General features: G+C 55.4%; 1 protein-coding gene and 1 long non-coding RNA gene across 2 annotated transcripts; both read left to right on the top strand.

Moving 5' to 3' along the window:
* Positions 1 to 1,819: 1,819 nt before the first annotated feature.
* On the top strand, positions 1,820 to 10,090 carry LOC135977675 (uncharacterized). The gene is made up of 2 exons (XR_010595107.1): positions 1,820 to 2,765; positions 5,459 to 10,090. It is a non-coding gene; the product is annotated as an uncharacterized LOC135977675 (long non-coding RNA).
* A 7,891-nt stretch (positions 10,091 to 17,981) lies between these two features.
* Positions 17,982 to 21,698, top strand: LOC135977674 (maestro heat-like repeat-containing protein family member 1). Its single transcript, XM_065578904.1, has 5 exons — positions 17,982 to 18,124; positions 18,547 to 18,652; positions 18,861 to 18,956; positions 19,090 to 19,194; positions 19,631 to 21,698. The coding sequence occupies exons 2-5, from the start codon at positions 18,551 to 18,553 to the stop codon at positions 19,856 to 19,858; spliced, it is 531 nt and encodes a 176-aa protein (XP_065434976.1). The 5' UTR covers positions 17,982 to 18,124; positions 18,547 to 18,550; the 3' UTR covers positions 19,859 to 21,698.
* The last annotated feature ends 2,019 nt before the right edge of the window (positions 21,699 to 23,717 follow it).

The raw sequence follows: 23,717 nt of genomic DNA, 5'->3' as shown, positions 1-23,717 counted from the left end.
GACAAGGGAACAAATACGTGATGGGTGTTAGTCATGTAGCGTAATGCACCACTGGAAGGTGCTGTGATACTGTGGTGGTGAACGTGGTATAATGACCTGCACACAACAGAATAGCACGGGAGTGACACTTGAGGTATGTCTGTACAGCCCCAGCAAAAGTAGGGCCCAGCTGATAATGGTCTTTCAGCACTACCACGAGAGAAATGTTAAATAATAATAAACCGACCTCGTCAACCCAGTAGTTCTGTCGTCACCCATAGAGCCAGCCACGAAAAAAGAAGGGTGGACAAGATCTGCATTTCTAATGTAAAAGCAAATCAAACCCCACAGGGCTTTAAAAACAACTACCCTTTATTCATCAGAAAGAAGCCAAAAGGAACGTGCCCTGTATTTGGTTCCGAGCACAGGTCCCCGTTTGAAGGATGTGCTGACCTCAGGATAGCCGTATAGGTTTGGTTGAGGGCACAGGCCTGGGCGTCAGGACACCTGGGTTCTATTCCTGACCTGCTCTTTAGCTTTGGTCACTTCATTTCTCCGTGCCTCTGTTTCCCCACCCACTTTTTGTCTGTGTAGACTGTAGGCTCTCTGGGGTGGGGCCAATCTCTCATCATGTGTTTGGACAGCGCCTAGCACCAGGGGGCCCTGGTCTCGTTTGTGGCCCCTAAGCCCTACCGAAATGCATTACCTAGGGAGGTGGTGGAGTCTCCTTCCTTGGAGGTTTTTAAGTCCCGGCTTGACAAAGCCCTGGCTGGGATGATTTAGTTGGGAATTGGTCCTGCTTTGAGCAGGGGGTTGGACTAGATGACCTCCTGAGGTCTCTTCCAACCCTGATATTCTATGATTCTATGATTCTACGACTGTCCTCTGCGCACAAACCCTAGCCTCTCCCCTGCCCCCCACATCTCCCTGAGCCTCCCTCCTGCCTCCCTTAGCCTCCTTCCTGTCCCCATCCCCCTGTACCCCCCTCAGCCTCCCTCGGCTCCCCACACCCCGGCCCCCTTAACCTTCCCGCACATTCTTCTGCCCCCTGCCCCCACATGCCCTGCACCTCCCTCAGCCGCTCTTATATCCCACATGATCACCTCCAACCCCCACAGCCTCCCCTCTGCCCCATCCCCATGCCCCCCTCAGCCTTCCCCCTGCCCCCCACACTCCCTGGCCCCCTCAGCCTTCTTCCTGCCCTCCACACCTACTACCCCTGTCAGCGTTCCCCCTGCACACTCTGTCTCCCTCATGCCCATATCCCTCTGTCCCCCTCAGCCTGCCCCCTATCCCTGCCCCCACACCCCCCTGCAACCCGCTCAGCCTTCCCCCCACATCCCCTCACAGTCCCCATGCGCTGTCCAGGCCCTGAACCATGGCCTCAGCCAGTCTGCCTGTGGGCTCGGCTTCAGCCTCCTGGAGCCCAGCGGGAGGTGGCAGCCAGCGTCAGGAGGGCAGCCTGCCTGCCACATGCAGACAGAGCGTGGGGACGGGGCGGCCCTCGCGCAGGCCTCAGCCCCGCTGGCAGCAGTGGGAGATGGCGCCATTTTGATGAAGGGACAATTGGCGCCTTTGGCCACGTTTCCATGGGACAGGTGAGAAGCCCCCGCAATCCCGAGTCACAATCAGAGCGCGAGGGCGGCCGCGCTGCTGCCCCTGTTGTGCATGGGGTCGGCCCAGCACGCCCAGCTGATGGGGGTGATCCTGTCACGGAGTGTGGGGGGACTCAGGGTCCTGCACCCCCGGCTTCCTGCGATTCACCATGACTCTCAGCCAGCCAGTAAAGCAGAAGGTTTATTTAGACGACAGGAACACAGTTCAAGACCGGTCCCGCAGGCACAGAAAACAGGACCCCCTCAGTTAGGTCCATCTTGGGGTCCTCGGGCACCCCAGCCCCTTGGGAGTACAGAGCCCTGTCTGCCTCCCAGCCATTCCACCAGCCAGCTCCTGAAACTCTCCCTTTAGCGACCCCTCCCACAGCCTTTGTTCAGTTTCCCGGGCAAAGGTGTCACCTGGCCTCTAACCCCTTCCTGGGTTCTCATGTTACATGCTCAGGTATTCTCCGGTCAGTCTCCCATCCCCCAATGCAGACTATCCTAGCCACACTCCCCTGCCAGCATTCAAAGACCACAGTAAGAACAGTCCCAGTTCGTCACAGATGCATAGCCAGAATCAGCCAGAATCCACTGGAAGCTGCTTTACCAGGGCAGCCAGACTTATGGGGCCGGCTGCAGCTGGCATTCGGGGTGTGCGGGCGGGAGGGAGGAGGCAGCATGAATTGCATGTGGGAGATTCATTCGTTGTTTGTGTGACAGCACAAACTCCCCCTCATCCCAAAACCTGGTCCCCAAATGAGCAGACTGGAGCACATCACACTAAGCAAACTGGTGCCACGTTCAACAAAATAAACAGGTCCCATCTCGTGTCCTTTGTTGCACATTTCGATGGCCTGGGTGCTCTTTTCCAGAACTATACGGACGTGGAGCTGTTCCCTCTAATGCACCAGTTCCTGCCCCCTGTATCCCAGCCGGAGAGCTGGGACACAGAGAGCAGCTGCCTTGACAGTCGCTGAATGAATCCAGTTTGATCCTCTTCCCTGTGGGACAGATGCAGCAGCAGCGCAGTCTCGCTCCAGCCCATCCCACTCAGGTATCTCCTCACCCGGCCGTGACCTGTCGGGACAATGTCCATAAAGGCATGGAGCCCCGGCTCTGGTTTCTGATGTGGAAGTGGGGGACGCTTCAGGTTGCTAACTCGCCCGCTCAGCTGCAGCGTCGGGATGGGTGAGTTTTATTGAAATGCCCAGTATTTCACACAGCCTGGAGATGTAGGGCCAGAGCCTGGTGGTGGGCACCAGAGCCCCAGGCGGTGTGGGCACGTGGGGGAGGTGCAGTGGCAGGGCATGCTATGTGGCCCCTGTGGGACACCATGTGCCCTGAGTGCCCGGGCACAGGAAGGAACGTGCCCAGACAGATGCAGTAACTACCGCATAGAGAGGGGCAGCCTGCACTCCTCTCAGTGCCGCCCCTCAGCCCGGGCAGGTGCACAAGGGGGAGGGGAGCCCTGGTGCATCCTCTGCTTTCCCGACCCTGCCTGGCCGAGGCACAAGGGATGGGGGCGCAGTGAGGTACATGCTGCTTTTCCTTTGAAACGGAGCAGCATTTCCCCCAGCAAGTGCATGCTGCAGCATGAGCCTGGCTAGCTAGGAGTCTGGCAGTGCCTCCTGGTGGGTAAAGAGTGCCCCCGGGGCCATGGGGTACCAGGAGCCTGGCGGGGATCCCCTGCCCAGCGCTCTGCTGGACCCTAGGCAGGAATCCTCCCGCCCTGCCCCAGGTTCCTTTAGGCATTGGGGCCAAAGCACTTTAGAACACAAAGGAACTAGCATAAACCATGTTTTAAAAATGGGGAAACTGAGGTATGGTGCAGTGTAATGAGTTTTCCAAGGTCACAGGTCGAACTCAGGCCCTCTGTGTCTTAGACTATTAGAGTGTGTGAACGGCTGCTAGCTGGCAGCGTCCCCGCTCCTCTGGGGCGTCAGGAGAAGGGGAGGCGTGTTTTCAAGGATGAGTGACTCCAGATTGGTATTTCACTTCAGTTCCAAACATTGTAGTTCTGGCTTGTCAGACTCACTGAAATCCTTCTCCTTTAAAGCTTTAACCCTTTGCCTGCCATGGGGTTACGCTAGGGTGACCAGATGTCCCGATTTTATAGGGACAGTCCCGATTTTTGGGTCTTTTTCTTATATAGGCTCCTATTACCCCCCACCCCGGTCCCGATTTTTCACACTTGCTATCTGGTCACCCTAGGTTACGCCTCTCTCCTCTCTCACAAGGATACCTGAGATTGCTGGCAGTGTGTCACAGTTACTTGGGCTGTGACATTGTCTGAAGAATTTGGGGTCCAGGCAGCTCCAAAAAGAAGGTGTTTCCAATGAAATCTGTCTGGGGATGATGTCTGGGCAAAGTGTTTCCATTGCAACAGTGTGTTTCGGTGTGTCGTTTACACGGTGTTCTCTCTCGCTCTCTCTAATTCATTTGCACGTTTGTATCACGGTCACTTTTGGGGTTAGTTGTGGACTTTCTAACTTTGCAACACCATATGAATACAATGATGGCTGACAGAAAGCACGGTGCCGGACTCCAGTGCGGCTTTAGCCTGTTCTGGTTTGACACACACACACACACACCCTGCCTGCCCCACCCCGCCTCACCCCACAAAAAGCTGCCATTTTGCACCTGTCACGGGTCGGCAGCAGCTATAATCAAACTTGGGACCTCTGGAGCTTCACACGTGAGCCTCTGCTGTAGGGTTCTCAACCTATTTACCATTGGGGGCTGCATATGCCGTGCTCTGCGTTATGTGGGCTGTAGCTACACAAGATGTAATACCAGGGCCGGGATAGATATACCTGGGGGCGGGGCCGGGGGTGAATGAGCCGGTTTCTGTCCAAGAGTCTGGATTGCTCTGGGCTGCTGATCCCGGCAAGGTCATTGTGAATCCCTGCGCTGAGTGCTGAAGGTGGCCTGGGAAAAGCATGTGTGGGGCGGGGGAGGGGTGTCTATGTTAATCCCGGCTGAAATAAATGGCCATGCCCTTGCTAGGGCAGCGCTTACAGTGCACCCCTCAGGGACCCGGCTCCATTTTGAACTCTTTTTTGGCCAGGACTGTGGCCCCTGGCGACTCTGCCCACTTTAAGCCTGGCCTGAGCTGGGCCCACAGAACAGCTGCAGTGTCAGCAGCGTGTCCCCCTCTGGGCTGCTGGGCTGCAGTGCAGGGGGCAGCATGCCTGGCGTGGGGCACACAGCAGCTCTGTGCCCTGGGCCCCTCTCACCTGGCACTCATCTGAGGGGGGCAGAGCCCTGCCGGAGGCTGCCCAGCTGCTGTCTCTGTGTGGGTGAGCGGGCACTGCCCTCCGGCTGGTGGTAGTGACTGTGGACGGGGGGAGCTGGGACAGAGGGAGTTGCTCCGAGCAGCACTCCCCTTGCAGCGGTGCAGCGCGGGGAGAGAGGCGGCAGCTCCTTCCCCACCACAGGGAGCGCTCCAGCCGGCCCTGACCCGCCCGGGACCCGGGAGCCAGGCCATCGGAGCCGCAATCTTTGAATGGTTTTTACCATGCAGCTGGGTCCCAGCTGTGTGCTAATCGGGCCGGCTGCAGAGATGGAGACAGTGGCCGGGCCGGGGGAGAGGTGAATGGTGGGCTTCACCCCGTCTCCAGAGACTTGGGCCCACCCCGCCCATGCTGAGCCCCTTTGAACATGCAGCCATGTCCTGCGGTGCCTACCTGGGAGCTGAGCTCTTCTGAAAATCTGGCCCAGTAGTTGAGCCCTCTGAAAACTCTGGCCTTAGCGTCTAAGGGTAACATTTTCAAGAGTGGCTAAGTCACTTAAGTGCCTAAATCCCAGTGACGTCTAGTGGGATTTAGGCACTTGTGAAACTCTCTCCTGGTCTCATGTCCAGCGGTTTCTGTCCCCTGCAGGGTTCCAGTCCAGCTCTCTCCTGCTTCTGGCAGCGTCTCCCCCACCCTCGCCAAACGATTTCTTCAGCAGTACGGACTCAGGAAGGATACAGAGCCTTGGTTTACAGTTGATTCATCTCTTCAAGGTTTCTTCAAAACCAGCAGAGCAAGAAACTATTCTTATTTTATTTTATTGGTAAAATGAAAGTGTAAGATCTGGAGCGGGATTCTGTGGCCAGGAATGGCCGGGGCGGATTCTGTGGCTGTAGTATTGTGAAATACACAGGACCTGCCTCTAAAAACCCAGCCTCCAGTTACCCCAGGCTGATTTGATCGAGCTAGCTAGCGCTCTCTCCCCCCCTCCCCACCTGCCCCCTTAACCTGATGTTCGTGGCATTTCAGGGTTCCCCAAAGACTGCAGCAACACCGAAGGCAAGGGCTGGACCGTTGTCCAGAGAAATTCTTACAACACAGAGATCACCTGGAAGGAGTCCTGGAGCACCTACAAGTACGGCTTTGGGAACGTGCAGCAGGATTACTGGCTGGGCAACGAGTACCTGTCCCTGCTCACGCGGCAGAACATCTACAAGGTCCGCTTTGTCGTGGAGGACAAATCCAACAACACCCGCTACGCAGAGTACGACATCTTCAGTGTCGAGGTTGAGCCCAGCGGGTACCCTCTGAGGCTGGGCAGGTACTCTGGGGACGGCGAGGACTATCTCACCACCTACCACTCCGGCCTGGGGGGCATACACGACAACATGAAGTTCAGCACAAGTGACAAGGATCAGGACCAGACCAGTGGGAACTGCGCAAGTAGCTATGGAGGCTGGTGGTACGACAAGTGTCAGAACGTCCTGCTCAATAGGAAAGGCTACATCTACTGGGCAGGGTTCTGTAAGAGTGGGGAGTGCAAGTCTTCCCTCATCCTGGTTAAGCCAACAGACGTGTGCTGGGTCCGGCAGGAGGAGCCCATCCTCCTTGGGAGCAGCGCCGCTGAGAAGGGGAGACAATATTAGATCAGACACGGCGCGCCATCCCCCACCTAATCAGTGCAGTCCCTGCAATGCCTCCACTCTGCTCACCCCCTTCCCTGTTGGCTTCTGCACGGTAAATCCCCTGGAATAAATGCTGAGAGCTGACCCCGCCGGTGCGTTCGAATGACACAAAGAGTGTGATTGGTGTGTATAACTGGACCCCCACTTCCACTCTGCCTCGCTGGAAGCCATGTCACTCACTACGACTTTAGACCCACATTAACCTCTGCTTCTCCCAGCCCTGCCACTGCCCCTTGGCATTAGTGATCAATGAATCATGACACTGGATTTCTAGCAACTGTCATTGAGCATTTAAATGGGGGATGACTCAAAGCCAGGACTTTACATCTGAATCCTGCATGTATTAGCTGTGGTGAGTTTGGGTTCAAAAACCTGGCCTCTGTGTTTTTAATAAATATGGTTATTACATGAGAAAACATTGCAACAGTAATTAGTTGCTGATAAACCACTGAGATTAGATAGACGTGCAACGAAACCACACAATAAAGATATTGGTGTCCCTCTTCAACCCAAGGGGCTAGTCAAAGTTTGGGGCCCTGGGGATGTTCCAGTGGGGAGCAGAAATTGGCAGTGGAGTCTGGTAATTTTTTGATGTCTTGTTTATTTACAAGGAACATACAGAGTCCTGCTTCTCCAAACACAGCAGGAGCCAACAGCAGGGATTAGCCTCCCTGCTCTCAGCTCCAAGCCTCTTTAGCCAGCACCTGGCCCAAAAGCTCTCTATGCTCCTCCCAAGATGTAGTCCTGGCTGGTCCACTGGCAGGGGTGAAGATGGGGGGGAATGTGAAGGGGCATTGCCCCCCCCCCAAACTGCATCTTTCCATTCCCCTCCTGACCATGGCCCTTCAGTGCATCCCCAGGACACAAGGCCCTGTCCAATTGGCCTTCCTGACAGAGCCTGCATGGAGAGCGTGCGTAGGGGGGAATTTGGGGGGCAGGTTTGGAAAGAGGGATTTTTTCAGGGGGAGGGAAGCTGGGAACCCTACTGGTGCTGAATTTCCATAGTGCAGAGGTTCAGCTGGGACAGGCGTCCAAACTGTTGGTACTTGTCTCAAGATAAGTAGGATGTGGGTGGTCTGGAAATCTTATCATAGAATATCAGGATTGGAAGGGACCTCAGGAGGTCATCTAGTCCCACCCCCTGCTCAAAGCAGGGCCAATCCCCAGACAGATTTTTGCCCCAGATCCCTAAATGGCTCCCTCAAGGATTCAACTCACAACCCTGGGTTTAGCAGGCCAATGTTCAAACCACTGAGCTATCCCTCTCCCCTTGTAAAGTCAGCCCTTCTCACCAATTACGGACGTATCTGGGGTTTGGCCTTAATGGAAATCCTGGGAGAAAGCCTCATGCTACTGCTGCTTCTGGGTCCGACGCAAACCAGGAAGTACAGGACCACGGTTAATAAGAGCAGCTCAAAAGATCATTTTTGCTGAGCCCAGCCCTGCACAGATTTCCAGCTTAGGTTTGCATTTTCAGCAAAAGTTCTTCTTGATTATTTTCTCCCAACCCCTTTGTGCCTCTGTAGGGGGCCAGGGTGGCTGCCCTCCGAACCTGAGGGTAAAGGGCCTTTCCCTCAGCCTGAGTGGGCGGGGCCAGCCCAAGCTCGCTCCACCCCCCGGAAGGGGAGGGGTGGAACAGGAAGTATAAAGGGCGGGGCCCTTAGCTCAGTTGGAGCAGCACCAGGGAGGGAGGCAGACGCAGACTGTGGGCTGCTCCCTTCAGACCCTGCTGCCACGCCAGGGGAGGCCCTGGACCAGTGGAGACCTCACCTGGAGGACGGACTGGGGCTGCCAGGACTGCCCGCTGCCGAGTACCCAGAGGAACTGGAGGAGCCGGAGGGGGAGCTGGAGCTGCCAGCAGCCGAGTACCCAGAGGAGCTGGAGGAGCCTGAGCCTGAGCCTGAGCGGGAGCTGGAGCTGCCAGCAGCGGACTGCACCGGCGGGACCAGAGGGATTCGGACGAGCAATTGGGTAGGAAGTAGCCCAGGGACAGAGCTGCGCAGTGGTGAGTCTGTATTGCGGAAGGACGCCGCTGATCCTGTGGCGGGACCCTCGTCCTGCCACTGCCAGGGTCCTGGGCTGGAACGCAGTGGTGTAGGGTGGGCCTGCGTTCCCCTACCCGGCCGAGCCACACCGGGACGTTTGCCGGCGCTCCCCTGCCTGAGGGGCGCGCTACTGACGTTTGCCGGCGCTCCCCTGCCTGAGGGGCGCGCTACTGACGTTTGCCGGCGCTCCCCTGCCTGAGGGGCGCGCTACTGACGTTTGCCGGCGCTCCCCTGCCTGAGGGGCGCGCTACTGACGTTTGCCGGCGCTCCCCTGCCTGAGGGGCGCGCTACTGACGTTTGCCGGCGCTCCCCTGCCTGAGGGGCGCGCTACTGACGTTTGCCGGCGCTCCCCTGCCTGAGGGGCGCGCTACTGACCTTTGCCGGCGCTCCCCTGCCTGAGGGGCGCGCTACAGACTCTGGCTGGCGGCCGCCCCGCCGCTAATTCCCCGCTGACGGAGGCGTGACCCAGGCCGGCCAGTGACCTCATAGCTCCCCACCGCCCCCTAACGGGTAGGTGGGTCAACGCAGATCACAGACTCCATAATAGCCAGCCACCCCGTCAGTTGCATCCTGGGGCGCTCCAGGGACAGGGGTGAGGGATAGAGGAGCAGATACACGACACACCTGTCTTCAGTTCCTTTGGGTGGAAGTTCCTGATTGCATGGATGAATCCCGTTCAGATGGGCGGGTTTTGTTTGTCTGTGGTGAGAAGTGGGGCTGTCAGGTCCAGCAGGCAGGTGAGGACAGTGCTGGCGCAACCCATTAGGCAACCTAGTCGGTCGCCTAGGGCGCTAACATTTGGGGGGCGGCGACTGCGGCAGCTGGATCTTCGGCCGTGTGATGTTTTTTATATAATCTGGGACCATATAGAACATGGTTGCAACCAAGGTCCGGTAGTGACACCAAATCTTCTATAAAGGGGGTCAAATGAGGTGTCTAAGACAAGGTTATGGTTTACTAGTTATGATTATGTTGTCTATATGTGTGTATCAATTTTGTAGTTGAAGTTATGAATATTGGCTCTGTACTGTCTGTATTTCAAACTTATGCTATGCTTCTGGGAAACATCCCAGACAAGTTGGTGTTAGCTCTGCCTGGCCTGCTTGATGGCCCATTAAGGACCATCAGCTATACAACTGACCCATGGAGAGAAGGCAGATACGACTTGTAACTCAGTAAAGTATGCAGGAACGTGCCCATGTGACTCCAGACTCCATTTTGCTGTAATTTTCCACAGTAAGAACAAAGAGGTGTTCTTACACCTGGAAAAGACTATAAAAGGGCCGATGCCTCATCTCCATTTTGTCTTCAATCCTGCTTCTTACCTCTGGAGGGACTTTGCTACAAACTGAAGCTCTGAACAAAGGACTGATGACCCATCCCAGCTGGGGATGTTCCAGAGACTTGATTTGAACCTGCAGTTTATTCTATCGCTGCTGCAAGCCTGAACCAAGAACTTTGCCATTACTGTATGTAATTGATTCCATTTAACCAATTCTAACTCTCATCTCTATCTTTTTCCTTTTATGAATAAACCTTTAGATTCTAAAGGATTGGCAACAGCTTGATTTGTGGGTAAGATCTAATTTGTATATTGACCTGGGTCTGGGGCTTGGTCCTTCGGGATCGAGAGAACCTTTTTTTCCCTTTTACTGGGGTATTGGTTTTCATAACCATTTGTCCCCATATCGAGTGGCACTGGTGGTGATACTGGGAAACTGGAGTGTCTAAGGGAATTGCTTGTGTGACTTGTGGTTAGCCAGTGGGGTGAGACCCAAGACTTCACTGTTTGGCTGGTTTGGTTTGCCTTAGAGGTGGAAAACCCCCAGCCTTGGGCTGTAACTGCCCTGTTTGAGCAATTTGTCCTGAATTGGCACTCTCAGTTGGGTCCCACCAGAACCAGCATCGTTACAGGCCGCCCCGGTCGTCGGCAGTATTTCGGGGGCGAGACTTTCCGCCGCCTCTGTCGGGGGTGGCATTTAGGGGGCGGGACCTTCCGCCGCCTAGGGCGGCAAAAAAGCTGGCGGCTCTCCTGGGTGAGGAGCAGGAGATGAGCGCACGGGGCAGCTGAAAAGGGATGAGCCGGAGTGAAGCTTGAAACACAAATGCAGGGGCCAAGAATCCCAATTCATCCATCCCGGACAGAGGGAGTCAAATACTCGCTGATGGACAATTGGTTCAGATTCTGGGACTGGTTCCTTGTGCAGCAAGTGAAGTTAACTGCACCTCAGAGCCGTGACAGAGCACTGTATAACCAGGGTCTAGTGACTCTCTCACCCTGGGCTCTCCCCAGTATAGACTCTTGTTCACACTAGTCAAATGATCTTCAAATGCTGAGAAGGAGCAGGGAAGAGGCACAGAAACGACTTGTGGCCTGGCCAGCACACCTTCGAGCAGGCAACCCGAGGGGCTGCAGCTAGTCAGCTTGACTAAGCAGTTCCGAGCTCTGTCACTAAGGTCTATAGTCACCCAGCAGGAGGAGGTAGCTGCATTTCAGGTTTTTGCTCTAGCAGACAAAGGTGTAAGGAGAGCTGGCAAAGCTGATGTTAGAAACATTGACATTGGAAATCCATATAAGTGTAGAAGAGTGACGGAACCAATCGTGCGGGGACGTGGGAATTCACTCTCACCTGGCCTCTGGGGATGGAGGCAGCACGTGGCTGGCACTTCTCGCTCCTGCCGTACGAGGGGCAGGTGCTGCTACCGACTGCTCCCCCTAACCCCCGCCCTGCTGCGCTCTGGGGATGCTGCCCTGCTGTGGAGCTCTCAGGTGTCTTGAACTGGAATTTGTTTGGAGAGAAACTGCTAAGGAGCCTTATCAGCCCCGAGCAGAGAGTACCTGGGAGCCTGCCTGGGTCGGGCGGGTCTGGTACAGCCTCCCCCCAGATAAGGCTCTTCCCTGGACCTGCCACCCATTGGAATCTGGAACGATTCCCTCCGAGGTAACATCCGGGGCAGCCAGGGCAGGGCAGGGCACGGCCTGCTCCCCGGGAGCGTTAGGGCTTTCAGGAGTCAGAGGTGCCAGCAGAGCAGGTTGTACGTTAAAGCAGCGAAGGCAGTTGGGGGGCAGAGGAATTGGGTGCTTTGCCATTGCACTTGATCAGCTCAATTTGAAAATTCTTTCAAAGGAAATCCAGATGTATACATCTGACTGGGGTACATGTACACACGCACACTCACGTGCACACACTCGTGCACATACACGTACACACATACATACACACATGTACACATACACATATATATAGACGTACACATACACGCACACACGCTGTCCCTGGAGCGCCCCAGGATTCGACTGACGGGGTGGCTGGCTATTATGGAGGCACAAAGGGGTTAGGAGAAAATAATCAAGAAGAACTTTTGCTGAAAATGCAAACCTAAGCTGGAAATCTGTGCAGGGCTGGGCTCAGCGAAAATGATCTTTTGAGCTGCTCTTATTAACCGTGGTCCTGTACTTCCTGGTTTGCGTCGGACCCAGGCAGGAGACTGGGCTGCTCTCAGCTGTAGAAGCCATTGGAATGACCCAGGTCGGAATGAGCCAGGCCCTCAGAGCCTTCTGCCACCAATCGCCCCAGCAGTCACTGATCCACACCAAACCACGTCCTTCCAGTCAGGCAGTTTCATATGCACACGTCAAACCCTTGGTTTGCCACTCAGACACCACGGTGATGGGCACAGTAAGGACCGAGAGATGCTAAACAGGCAGGCAGACAGACAAGGAAATAGTGGCCCTGCCTACAGGTGTGTGTGTGGTGCAAACGGATGAACACCAGTTGCTGGCTGAAGGCACAACCTTAATTCCCGCATCTCCTGTCTGTCAGCTATCGTTCGCTTGGCAGCCTGAGCTCCGATTTCTAACGCAGCGTTTTGCTCTGGCCTATTGTGGTTCTCATGTCCGGGGGCGCCTTGGCCCCTGGTATCAGGAGCGGTGCTAAGGAGGCTGCTTTTCAAAGGTCCTTAAGTAGGGTTGTCAACTTTCTACTTGCACAAAACCAAACGCCCTTGACCCAACCCCTTTCATGCCCTTCCCCAAGGCCCCACCCCCACTCACTCCAGCCCAGCCCACCTCCCTCAGTCGCTTGCTCTCACACCCTCACTCACTTTCACTGGGCTGGGGCTGGGGGTTGGAGTGCAGGGAGGGGTGAGGGCTCCGGTGGGGATGCGGGCTCTGGGATTGGGCTGGAGATTAGGGGTTTGGGGTGCCAGAGGGGGATCCGGGCTGGGGCAGAGGGTTGGGGTGCGGACTCTGGGGGGAGCTTGGGTGCGGGAGGGGGCTCAGGGCTGGGGTAGGGGATTGGGGTGCGGGTGGGGGTGTGGGGTCTGGGAGGGATTAAGGTACAGGAGGGGGTTCTGACCTGGGGCAGGGGGTTGGGGTGCCAGGTGTGAGGTTTGGGAGGGAATTTGGGTGTGGGAGGGGGTTCCGACCTGGGGCAGGGTTTCTGGGTGCGAGCTCCGGCCAGGCGGCGCTTACCTCAGCCAGCTCCTGGTCAATGGCACACCGGTGCTAATGCAGGCTCCTGACCCCTGCTCTCCCTCCGCTGGCAGGCTCTGAGCAAGGCCTGCCCAGAGAACATGGATGACGAGCTCTCGATCCTGCTGACAGCACCCCCCAGCACAGACAAACTCCAGCACATCTTGGAGGTGAGCAGAATGGGGAGGGGCCGCAGGGGTTTTACCTTAGCCCTGGGGACTCCTAGAAAGAAGAGACTGGAAAATCCATGTTTCTATTGGATCCTTCCGAGTATGCATTCGTGATATAAACTCACTGGGTGACCTTGGGGTAACTCACTTCCCCCTTACGGCATCAGTCTTCTCCACTATCAAATCTACACTGGGGAAGAAGGACAGAAGCCCCGACAATCACCTTCACCTCTGGGTGTCTGGTCCTGGGAGCCGAAACCAACTGGACTATCTGCCCCATCTCCTAAAATGCCCTGTCTTTCCCTCCTAGGGCCTGGTCCTTAGTGCTCAGCCTGGCCCCTTCCCAGCTTGTCCCTGACCTTTAAAGGACTCTCCAAGCCCCTCCCATGCCTGCTTCCTTTGGGGTCTCTCTCCTGGCGGAGCACAGGCTGCCCTTCTATCTCTCAGCAGGCCGGGGTCCTAGTCACAGGCTGCGTCTTGTCACGTGACCCCCACACTTATTCCCTTCACCCTAGGGAGCTGCATCACCTGGGCCAGGTGCAGTTGAGCTCCAACCCCTTTCCTGGCCATCTCACCCAGGGACAGGTTGAAACTGGTAACCTGTGGGTAACAGTAACTGGTTGCTCGCAAAGGTGCTGAAGACACAATGGAAGAGGAAATCCTTTGGCCTGGATTGAAATTATTCCGACTGAAAGTGAATGAGAGAAAATAGGTCCAGAGTTCTCTTCCTAGCAGCAGAAAATGTAGCGATTGATAGAGGTTCAGGTCAGAAAGGACCATTATGTGCATCTAGTCACCCCTCCTGTATAACTCAGGGCCTAGAATGTGACCAAGTGGTTCCTTCAGCCAACCATAGCATGGGACTGAGCCAGAGCATGTCTTTTGGAACGACATCCACATGCAGGAGAGCCAGCTGGCTACCAGAAAATCTCTTCTGCAGTGACGTGGGGTTAAGGGACACGGGGGAAAAGACATGGAGGCTGTGACTAAATTTAGAGCAGCAAGGCCAGGAAAACCAGGGTTAGGTCCCAGGCCTGGCTATCAGATCTGCTGTTTTCTATTCCTGGCTTTGGGACCATGAGCGAGTCTCTGCACCGCTGGGTGCCTCGGTTTCCCCAGCTATCAAATGGAGCTAATCAAGGTTTTGTTTCTTCTCCCCATTTTACAGGGTGGGAAAGCGAGACACAGTTGGGACCTGTCTACACTACAGGTCTGTCGTGCGTTTGTAATCTGATGACCCCCACATGTTGTTCAGAGCCTATGGACAGCACAGCTCCTAAAGGTACGTTTGTTCTGTGTTTATCCCCTATGTACCAGCAGGGCTGGACAGCATTTCTCACTGTGATGTGGGGAGCAGGTCCTGGGTACTAAGGGTCTGAAGAAGCTCTCAAGGACTAATTTTTTAAAATAATTGTTATCAATGACTTGGGAGAAAACCATAAAATCACTGCGGATAAGATTGGGGGGTGACAAAATACAGGCAGAGTGGTAATTCCTGATGGGGAGAGGGCAGTGATACAGAGCGATCTGGCTCATTCGGCCAGCTGGACCCATTCAAAGAAAACAAGTTTGAGCAGAGCCCAATGCAAGGTCCTATACGTAGCCACAAGGCACCCCGGCCACACCTCCAGAATGGGGACGTGGATCCAGGAAAGCCGTGAGTCTGAAAAGGATTTAGGGGCCAGAGTGGAGAAGCCACTCAACATGAGCTCCCAGTGTGATGCTGTGGTGAACAGGGCTAAAGCCATCATTAGACGTAGGAGCAGAGCCGTGAGTAGGATAGGGAGGTGACACAGCAGCAGTGAGACTGCTATTGGAATACTGCCTCCAGTCTTGGTGTCCTCCTTTGAAAAAGATGGTCCTAGAAATTGGAGCTGGGGCAGCAAAGAGCCACCAAATGTTCTGAGGGCTGGAGAAAAATGCCTTCTAGTGAGCTATTGAAAGAGCTCAACCTGTTTAGCTTATCAAAAGAAGATTGAAAGGGGACTTCACTGAAGTGTTGAAATGCCTTAATGGAGAGAAAATATTGGGTATTAAAGGGCTCTTTAATCGAGCAGAGAAAGGCAGAACAAGACCCAATGGCTGGAAGGTGAAAAGAGACAAATTCCTATGACAAATAAGTCACAAATATTCAACACCAAGGATGATTGAACACAGGAAGAAGCTACCAAGGAAAGTGGTGGATTCTCCATCTCTTGATGTCATTAATAAAGACTAGATGCCTTTCCGGAATGTGTTTGCCCCAAAAGTAGCTATTGTGGTAGACAGGAGGCCTGTGATATGCAGGGGGTTAGATTAGATGCTCTAACTGTCTCTTCTGGCCATAAAGTCTACTCATTTCTGAGAAACCGAGTGTAGCATTGGGAGCAACTCGTGATGTTTTACTGTCTAGCCGGCTTAGTTCCTAGAATGAACACTGAGTGTGGTACAGACTAACACGGCTGTTACTCTGAAAAAAGATCCACAGGGAGTAGCTCAAACCTCCAAAGTGTCTGCCCTGTGGCAGGACATTAGCACTGCAGGGGAGGGGTGGGTGTGGCAGTGACATCACAAAGGCCTTTTGCAGGACCTCCGCCTATTGGCCAAAGGTGCAGGGGAGGTGGTGACCTCACAGAGGGATGCTGACATCAGCCAGGCAGGACAGGGGCGCAGGGCCAGGGAAACCTCAGAGACCCCTGTAGCTTTGCTTCAGCAAGTCTCCTTCTCGAGATCTCTCTTTGAGGTCTGAGAGAGTATTTGGGTTCATGTATGTGAGCACCAGGAGGAACCTCTTTTGAGTTTTCTCCTTTCTTTTTCCTGATTTCACTAGAAAACTGACGTCCCTGTTGAGAAGGTAAGAGCCTCCGAGAGGTTTGGAACCTGTTCAGTCTGCTGCATCTGGCGCCAGCTGAATTTTAGGCATGGAAAACACTAGCTTAAGGTGGCCAAATTTTATTCCCCACCTGGGATTTTGTCCCTTAGACTCTCTGGGGACATTAAGGTTTGTCCTTTTTCTTTTACCTTTTCCTCCATCCCTCCCTCCTTTCTCTTCATCTCTTACTTCTTTTGTCCTTTCCCTCTTCCCCTCCCACCACCAGGAGGGGGGTGTGTGTGTCGTGGGGGGTGCTCTACAACTCCCATTGTGGGAGGTCCACCGAAAAATGTGGGGCTGAAATAGTGCTCAGACAGTGATCCCCAGCGGTGACCTGGGCCATCCTTTGACTCTCTGGTGAGAACCCTCATCCTCCCGCCCCTCGGTCTCTACCCTGATTGGCTGAGCAGGGGGTTATTGACAGGGAGGAGACTCAGGTCCCTGTTGTTTTCTTTTAAGACCAAGTAAATAGTCATAACCAGTCATATGTTCGACAAATTTTGCTGCTTCTCTGCAGTTCATTATTTTCTCTACCATTCCAGTTCTCCTAAAATACTTGCTGAATAATTACTATGAACTCTTGCTGGTCTGGAACTCACTTGAGAGCGCTTTATTCAGGTCATTCAATGTCTGAAATTCAAGATCCGATGGTTAGTTTGAAAATCAGGGCTCTTGGGTCCTATTCCTAACTCTGCCACGGACTGGCTGTGTGACCTAAGACAAGTCAATTCTCCTTTCTCAGCCTTAGCTTCTCCCTCTTTCAAGTAGGGATAACAATCCGCCTCTACCTACCTCCTGGCGGGTGGAGGATGGGGATCTATTGGAGAGTGTCACTAGGAGCAGTGCATAAGATGAGGTGTCCTATCATGTTTACTCAGATCAGATTATGACATAATAGAATGGCTGAAATAGTCTATTTTATTTGTATTTTATTATGTTGCAATTGTTAAGAGCAGCAACTACTTAGCTCAGACTGAAACATCTCATCTAATTTTTGAGATCTAAGTGTCTCTTCTTTGTGTAGCTCAAACCTCCAAAGTGTCTGCCCTGTGGCAGGACATTAGCACTGCAGGGGAGGAGTGGGTGTGGCAGTGACATCACAAAGGCCTTTTGCAGGACCTCCGCCTATTGGTCAAAGGTGCTGGGGAGGTGGTGACCTCACAGAGAGATGCTGACATCAGCCAGGCAGGACAGGGGCGCAGGGCCAGGGAAACCTCAGAGACCCCTGTAGCTTTGCTTCAGCAAGTCTCCTTCTCGAGGTCTCTCTTTGAGGACTGAGAGAGTATTTAGGTTCACGTACATGAGCGCCAGGAGGAACCTCTTTTGAGTTTTCTCTTTTCTTTTTCCTGATTTTACTAGAAAACAGACGTCCCTGTTTAGAAGGTAAGAGCCTCCGAGAGGTTTGGAACCTGTTCAGTCTGATGCATCTGGCGCCAGCTGAATTCTAGGCCTGGAAAACACTAGCTTAAGGTGGTCGAATTTTATTCCCCACCTGGGATTTTGTCCCTTAGAATCACTGGGGACATTAGGGTTTGTCCTTTTTGTTTTACCTTTTCCTCCATCCCTCCCTCCTTTCTCTTCATCTCTTACGTCTTCTGTCCTTTCCTCTGTTCCCCTCCCACCACCAGGAGGACTCTGTGTGTGTGTCGTGGGGGGTGCTCTGCAGTGGGAACAGGGACAATTCTCCAACTTTGGGCAGTCGAGAGCCTGGGTGAGATAAGGGGCGTTAAAACCCTTTGTGAAGGAGAAAGGGGAGTTTCACGGTGTTGAGCACCAAGGAATTCTAAACTTTGCTAAAACATCTAGTCTGCAGAAACCAGAAATGGTCGGGGCGAAGAGACGGGAGAAATTTGGAGAGTGGTCACTATTGGGCAGGAATCGGAGGAGCGGGAGGCAGGTGGGGGGGATCCTGCTGGCTGTGTGGGGCCCTGGCTGTGTAATCTCCTCACTGGGAAGTGTCAGTGAGGCCCGAATCTCACACGCTCCTTTGTCTCCTTTGGGTCTCACAGGAGCTCATTGAGGAGCTGCCTGATAACTCTCCACCCGGCGCCGTCCTCGCTAACTCCCTGATTGCTGTGGGCAACCTCAGGTACCGAGACCCTCCGACCCGGTTCCCCTAACCCCAGTGCTGCTCAGGCCCAGGGCTGGGAGTCACTGCCCCTCCCACTCCCAGGTCACCGCCCAAGGGTGGCTCCTCTGGCAGAGGTGCGGGGAAGGGTCACTCTCTCCTGGCTGGGCTGTTCTTTTCACTCCAGTAACATTGCAACGGCTTTGGGGAGAGGCTCACTCCCAGGATCAGATACAGGAGGGGCAGCAGGGTCCAGGGAACAGGTGCTATTCCTGCCCTGCCACTGTCTTTCTGAGAAACCTTGGCCTTGTCATTCCCTGGCTCGGTGCCTCTGTTTCCATTCTTGCCAGCCTGTGCCTATTTTGCTGCAGTTTCACCTGCGTGTTGGTGCCAGTCCCATCCCCGCACTGCACAGTCTAATATCGGCTCCTCTCTCTTGCCAGCACCATGACGCCTGCCCTGGAGCCAGAGCTGGAGACCCACCTCCTCCGAGCTGCCCTGCACGCCGTCTTCACCCTGGGCATGGAGAAGGACACCACCCAAGTGCAGGTAGATCATGCTAAAGTCATGGATTGAAGAGCCAGCTGTCATCCTGCCATGAATCCTTGCTAATTGCCTGCAGTGGGATGTGAATGAGAGAGGCCAGGATATGTGTTTGGGGTCTCACCAGTGCTTCCCAGAGACCCCACTTCCCATCCTGTGGCAGATGTAGCCCCAGTTTCCCTAACTCTGACCCATGGCTCTCCCTTGCTTTCAGGATCTGCCTAGGGTCTTGCCAGACCTCCTGGACGCCATGCTGGGGAACCTGCTGGCAGAGTCCCCAGACACCGACAGGCTCCAGTACATCTTGGAGGTGAGCCCGATGAGAGGGGTGGGGGCAATTTTACCTTCACTCTTAGATCCATTTTCCAGTCAGTCCTCCTAGCCGGGCCCCCAGTGGGCGTCCTTGGTCAGGGCAGTCAGTGCAATGCCTCCTTTCCCCACAGCACATTAACTACTGGATCGTGTCCAGGGTGCCGCGAGAGAGAGCCAGGGCCGTTAAGAGCAGCACGGCCCTGCTCAGATCCACCATCACCCTCCCTGAGTTTGACGTAAGTGACCTCTGACCCCAGCTTCCTGACTCCAGGGGTAGGTGGGCTGGCTCCGACGGGCTGTAGGATCTGCTGCTGCAGGGGCTGTGGGTTAGGAGTGTTCCTCTTGGGGAGGCAGAGTCAGAGCAGAGAGTGAGCCTGGCTTGAGTCAAGTTCTTCTTGTCCTAGTTAAGTGGTGACTCTGGGCTTTTAAGGGGACTGTGCTCCAGGTTCATGGCTCCCTGTCATCCTGGAGCAGCTGGGGAAGCAAGTTCTCATGGAGGGCCCTGCCCACAGCCCTGTGCTCCAGGCTTCCTTGGGGGCAGAGGAAATTAAGGGTCTGGCTCTAGCATCTCCTGCAGAGGGGCTGAGGGGAAGGAGAGTCCTGGCCCGGGGGGGGACTGGGAGCTGACATGAAAATGCTGATGGAGTCCCCTCTCCCTCTCCCGTCCATTAGAACTCAGCGGAATTCCCCAGGATGGGTCACCACATGGCACAGCTGGCTCTTTCCGTCAGTGACCCAGCCAAGGACATCAGCTGGCAGGCCAGGGAGGGGGTTTACCGGCTCTACCAGCTGCTGCTGCACCAGAGGGGTAAGGAACCCAGCTGGGAAATGGCACCCGCTAGAAGACTGAGACTGGGACCCCAGCCAATTTCTCTCAGACTGACGCCGGCTGGAGGATGAGTCTCTCTATCTCTTTCTGTGTTCCACACCATGCCCTGCAATTCTGTTGGGCCGGGCACGCAGCGAGGACTCTGCCCACTGTGCAGCCACCAATGGGATTGGAAGGACACAAGCCCTGCAACCAGAAGGACAAATGTGTGTGTGTGTCTCTCTCCCTGTCACCTACTCCCTCCTGGGGGAAACCCAGCAGCTGATGGGGGACAAGGTGAGCAGCTGCATTAGACTCAGGAGATTGGGGCGGGGCCCAGGCCTCATTCCCATCCTGTGGCCATTCGCTGGCCTGGCACAAGGAGCCTGGTGTCGAATGAAAGGGAGAGCAGGTGCTCCTGGGAAGGGAGATGAATTCACCTCCATGAGCAGGAGCGAGCCAGCTTGTCCGCGGAGCAGCTCCACCCAGCTCTTTAGCCAGGCTAATTAATGACAAGCTTTGCCTCATCCCAGACTTACGTTCTTAGGACAGGGTGCTATCGCTCTTGGGAAGGGCAGGAGAGTCCCCCAAGTGCCCCCTGCGAGACTCTCCTGTCCCACAGGGCCGCACCCAATTCCTAGTGGTCTGGTGTCTGTGTCACCCGAGCCACCACCCAGAGTTGCTCCCATCACTGGCAGCCTGGGAGGCCAAGGACTGATGGGTGATGGCGTCTGACCAGGCAGGGCTGAGGCACATGGGCAGGGGACGCTTGTCCTGCTGCTGGCAAGGCTGGACCCGTTCTGGAGAGAACAGGAGGATTCAGTCAGCAGTAGGGTTGCCATGTCTAATAAATAAAAAAAGAGGACCCTCCACGGGCCCTGGCCCCGCCCATTTCCTCACCCCTAGCCCCGCCCCAACTCCGCTCCTTCCCCGCCCTAACTCCGCTCCCTCCCACTCCCAGCCATGGGGAAAGGGCTGCCCCAGCGCTACCGGCTTCACGGTTTGCCGGGCAGCCCCCAGACCCTGCGCCCCCGGCCGGCGCTTCCCCAGCGCAGCTAGAGCCTTAAAGTCTGAGAGGGGAGGAGCGGAGCAGCTCAGCTGGAGCCCGGGAAGGGAAGTGCCTGGCCCGTTGCTCGGGGTCCGGAGGCGGGGGGGCTGCCCGAAGCCGGTAGCGCTGGCTCGGGCAGCTCGGCTCTTAAAGTCTGAGAGGGAAGGAGCGGAGCAGAGCAGCTGCGGGAGGGGAAGTGCCTGGCCGGCATTTTGCCGGACATGTTTGGCTTTTCGGCAATTCCCCCCAGACGGGGGTTTGATTGCCGAAAAGCAGGACATGTCCGGGAAAAACGTGACGTATGGTAACCCTAGTCAGCAGGGGCTGCCGATCCGTCCCATTCACCAGGGCTGCCATCCTGCGGCTTCAGCATTAGTGGCTGGGGTGACTTGGGGAAAGGTCTCAACCTCCCCACATCCCACTTCACTGCTGCCAGAATCCCTCTTGCCCCCCCGCTCCAGTCCCCTCCCTACCCAACCTGGGTGGGGCTGGAGGAGAGGGGTCTGAGAACTTGAGCTGTGGATTGGAGGTGGAACAGCTGTCAGGGGCACTGAGGGGGAAGTGGCAGGAGCTCCCTGTACAAGGAGGGGGGTTGCCACTGGAGGTCCCTAGGAAGGACAACAAGACTCCATCCTGGGGGTCAGGAGGGGGAATCCATCCCTCAGAGGTGGGCAGGGGCTGGGTGGAAATGCTGCTGGTTCCAGGGGCCGTTAATCCCCCCTGATTCCTCGGAGGCGTCTGAGTCTCAGACAGGTTCTCGTTCCCTTGCAGCAGGAGGACGTCACGGCCAATGTGATGCGCCAGCTCCGTATCATGCGGCACTTGCGCCAGGTGACCGAGGCGCTGCAGGGCCTGTGCCTCTGAGGCCACCGGCAACTCCCGCTCTCTGCTGCAGGTACTGCTCTGGCTCTCTGTAAATGGGGAGCTAGTGGAAGGGGAAATGGAGCCCCCTGGCACTCACAGAAACTCTCTCCCCTCTCTGTGGAGCAGGGTCCTTTCCTCTGCCCCCAAATTCCTTCATCTGGGACAGGAGCTCTTTCCCTCTCACCCATTCCCCTCCCCGCTTTCCTTGATCTACCCCCATCCCATTCCCCCTGCGCCCAGGCAGAGCTCTGCCTGCCCCATATGGTGCAGAAAGGCCTGTGATATGCAGGGGGTTAGATTAGATGCTCTAACTGTCTCTTCTGCCCATAAAGTCTACTCATTTCTGAGAAACTGAGTGTAGCATTGGGAGCAGCGTCACAGCCCTCTTGCTGGGCTAGCGTCCCCCATCCATGGTCGCTCCAGCACCACGGCAGTTTCTCCCTGGTAACTCCGGCCAGGTCACCACCTTTAGTCCACCCTTCTGGGGCCCAGCTTGCCTCACACTAAAAGTCCAAAGGGATCTTTCCACAGACAGAAGTTCTTCTGCCATCGCTGGGGCACTTGCTCAGCCTGTAGCCCCCTTGCTGGGCTTGGGAACCCTCTCCAGGTGCGTGTACGCCGCCTCCTCTGGGGCCGGTAGGGGAACCCAGTCCCACCCTGACATTGATAGCAGCTCAGGGCCCTGGACCCAACAGCTAGGTCTGCACCTTTCTCTTTGCTGCACTTTTCCAACCTCTCTTCTCAAGTTCCCCTCCAGGCTTTCCTTGCTGCTCTGAACTTCCTACCTCGTTCTCAATCCTGTTGCTACCCCAGCTGGGGTGTATCACCACTGAAGTCTGGCTATTTAGGGGGGCGGATATGGTGCCTCTCACTTCGGGCTCATTCTGTAATCCGCTTTCTGTGAGTGCCAGGGGGCTCCATTTCTCCTTCCACTAGCTCCCCATTTACAGAGAGCCAGAGCAGTACCCGCAGCAGGGAGTGGGAGTTGCTGGTGGCCTCAGAGGCACAGGCCCTGCAGCACCTCGGGCACCTGGCGCAAGTGCCGCATGATACGGAGCTGGCGCATCACATTGGCCGTGACGTCCTCCTGCTGCAAGGGAACGAGAACCTGTCTGAGACTCAGACACCTCCGAGGAATCAGGGGGGATTAACGGCCCCTGGAACCAGCAGCATTTCCACCCAGCCCCTGCCCACCTCTGAGGGATGGATTACCCCTCCTGACCCCCAGGATGGAGTCTTTTTGTCCTTCCTAGTGACCTCCAGTGGCAACCCCCCTCCTTGTACGGGGAGCTCCTGCCACCTCCCCCTCAGTGCCCCTGACAGCTGTTCCACCTCCAATCCACAGCTCAAGTTCTCAGACCCCTCTCCTCCAGCCCCACCCAGGTTGGGTAGGGAGGGGACTGTAGCGGGGGGGCAGGAGGGATTCTGGCAGCAGTGAAGTGGGATGTGGGGAGGTTGAGACCTTTCCCCAAGTCACCCCAGCCACTAATGCTGAAGCCGCAGGATGGCAGCCCTGGTGAATGGGACGGATCGGCAGCCCCTGCTGACTGAATCCTCCTGTTCTCTCCAGCAGGGCCGGCTTTAGGAAGGGCGGGGCCCAATTCGAACATTTTTGGCGGGGCCCCAGCAGGGATGACTAACAAAAAAAATAATGTAAAAAAAAGCCTTTCATTTCTTCCATGTATTATTTACTTTTCATAACTATATAAATAATAAAATTATATATTATGTACATTGCATCATATATGCTGTTGATCGGTTATTAATGAGCTCCATTTCACGTGTGTGGGTCCCCGCCATTCCCTGGGGGTGTGCTAGGGTGACCAGATGTCCTGATTTTATAGGGACAGTCCCGATTTTGGGGTCTTTTTCTTATAGGATCCTATTATCCCCCACCCGCTGTCCCGATTTTTGACACTTGCTGTCTGGTCACCCTAGTGGTGTGCACATGTGTGGGTCCCAGCTGCTCCCTGCCCCCCTCATTGAAGCAGGTGTGCAGGGTTACTGCCCTGGGAACTGCAGGGCACCAGTGGACATGG

This window comes from Chrysemys picta, unplaced genomic scaffold (assembly GCF_011386835.1).
Source record: "Chrysemys picta bellii isolate R12L10 unplaced genomic scaffold, ASM1138683v2 scaf9, whole genome shotgun sequence".
Taxonomy (NCBI): domain Eukaryota; kingdom Metazoa; phylum Chordata; order Testudines; family Emydidae; genus Chrysemys; species Chrysemys picta.
This window is presented reverse-complemented; position numbering and strand designations above follow the sequence as displayed.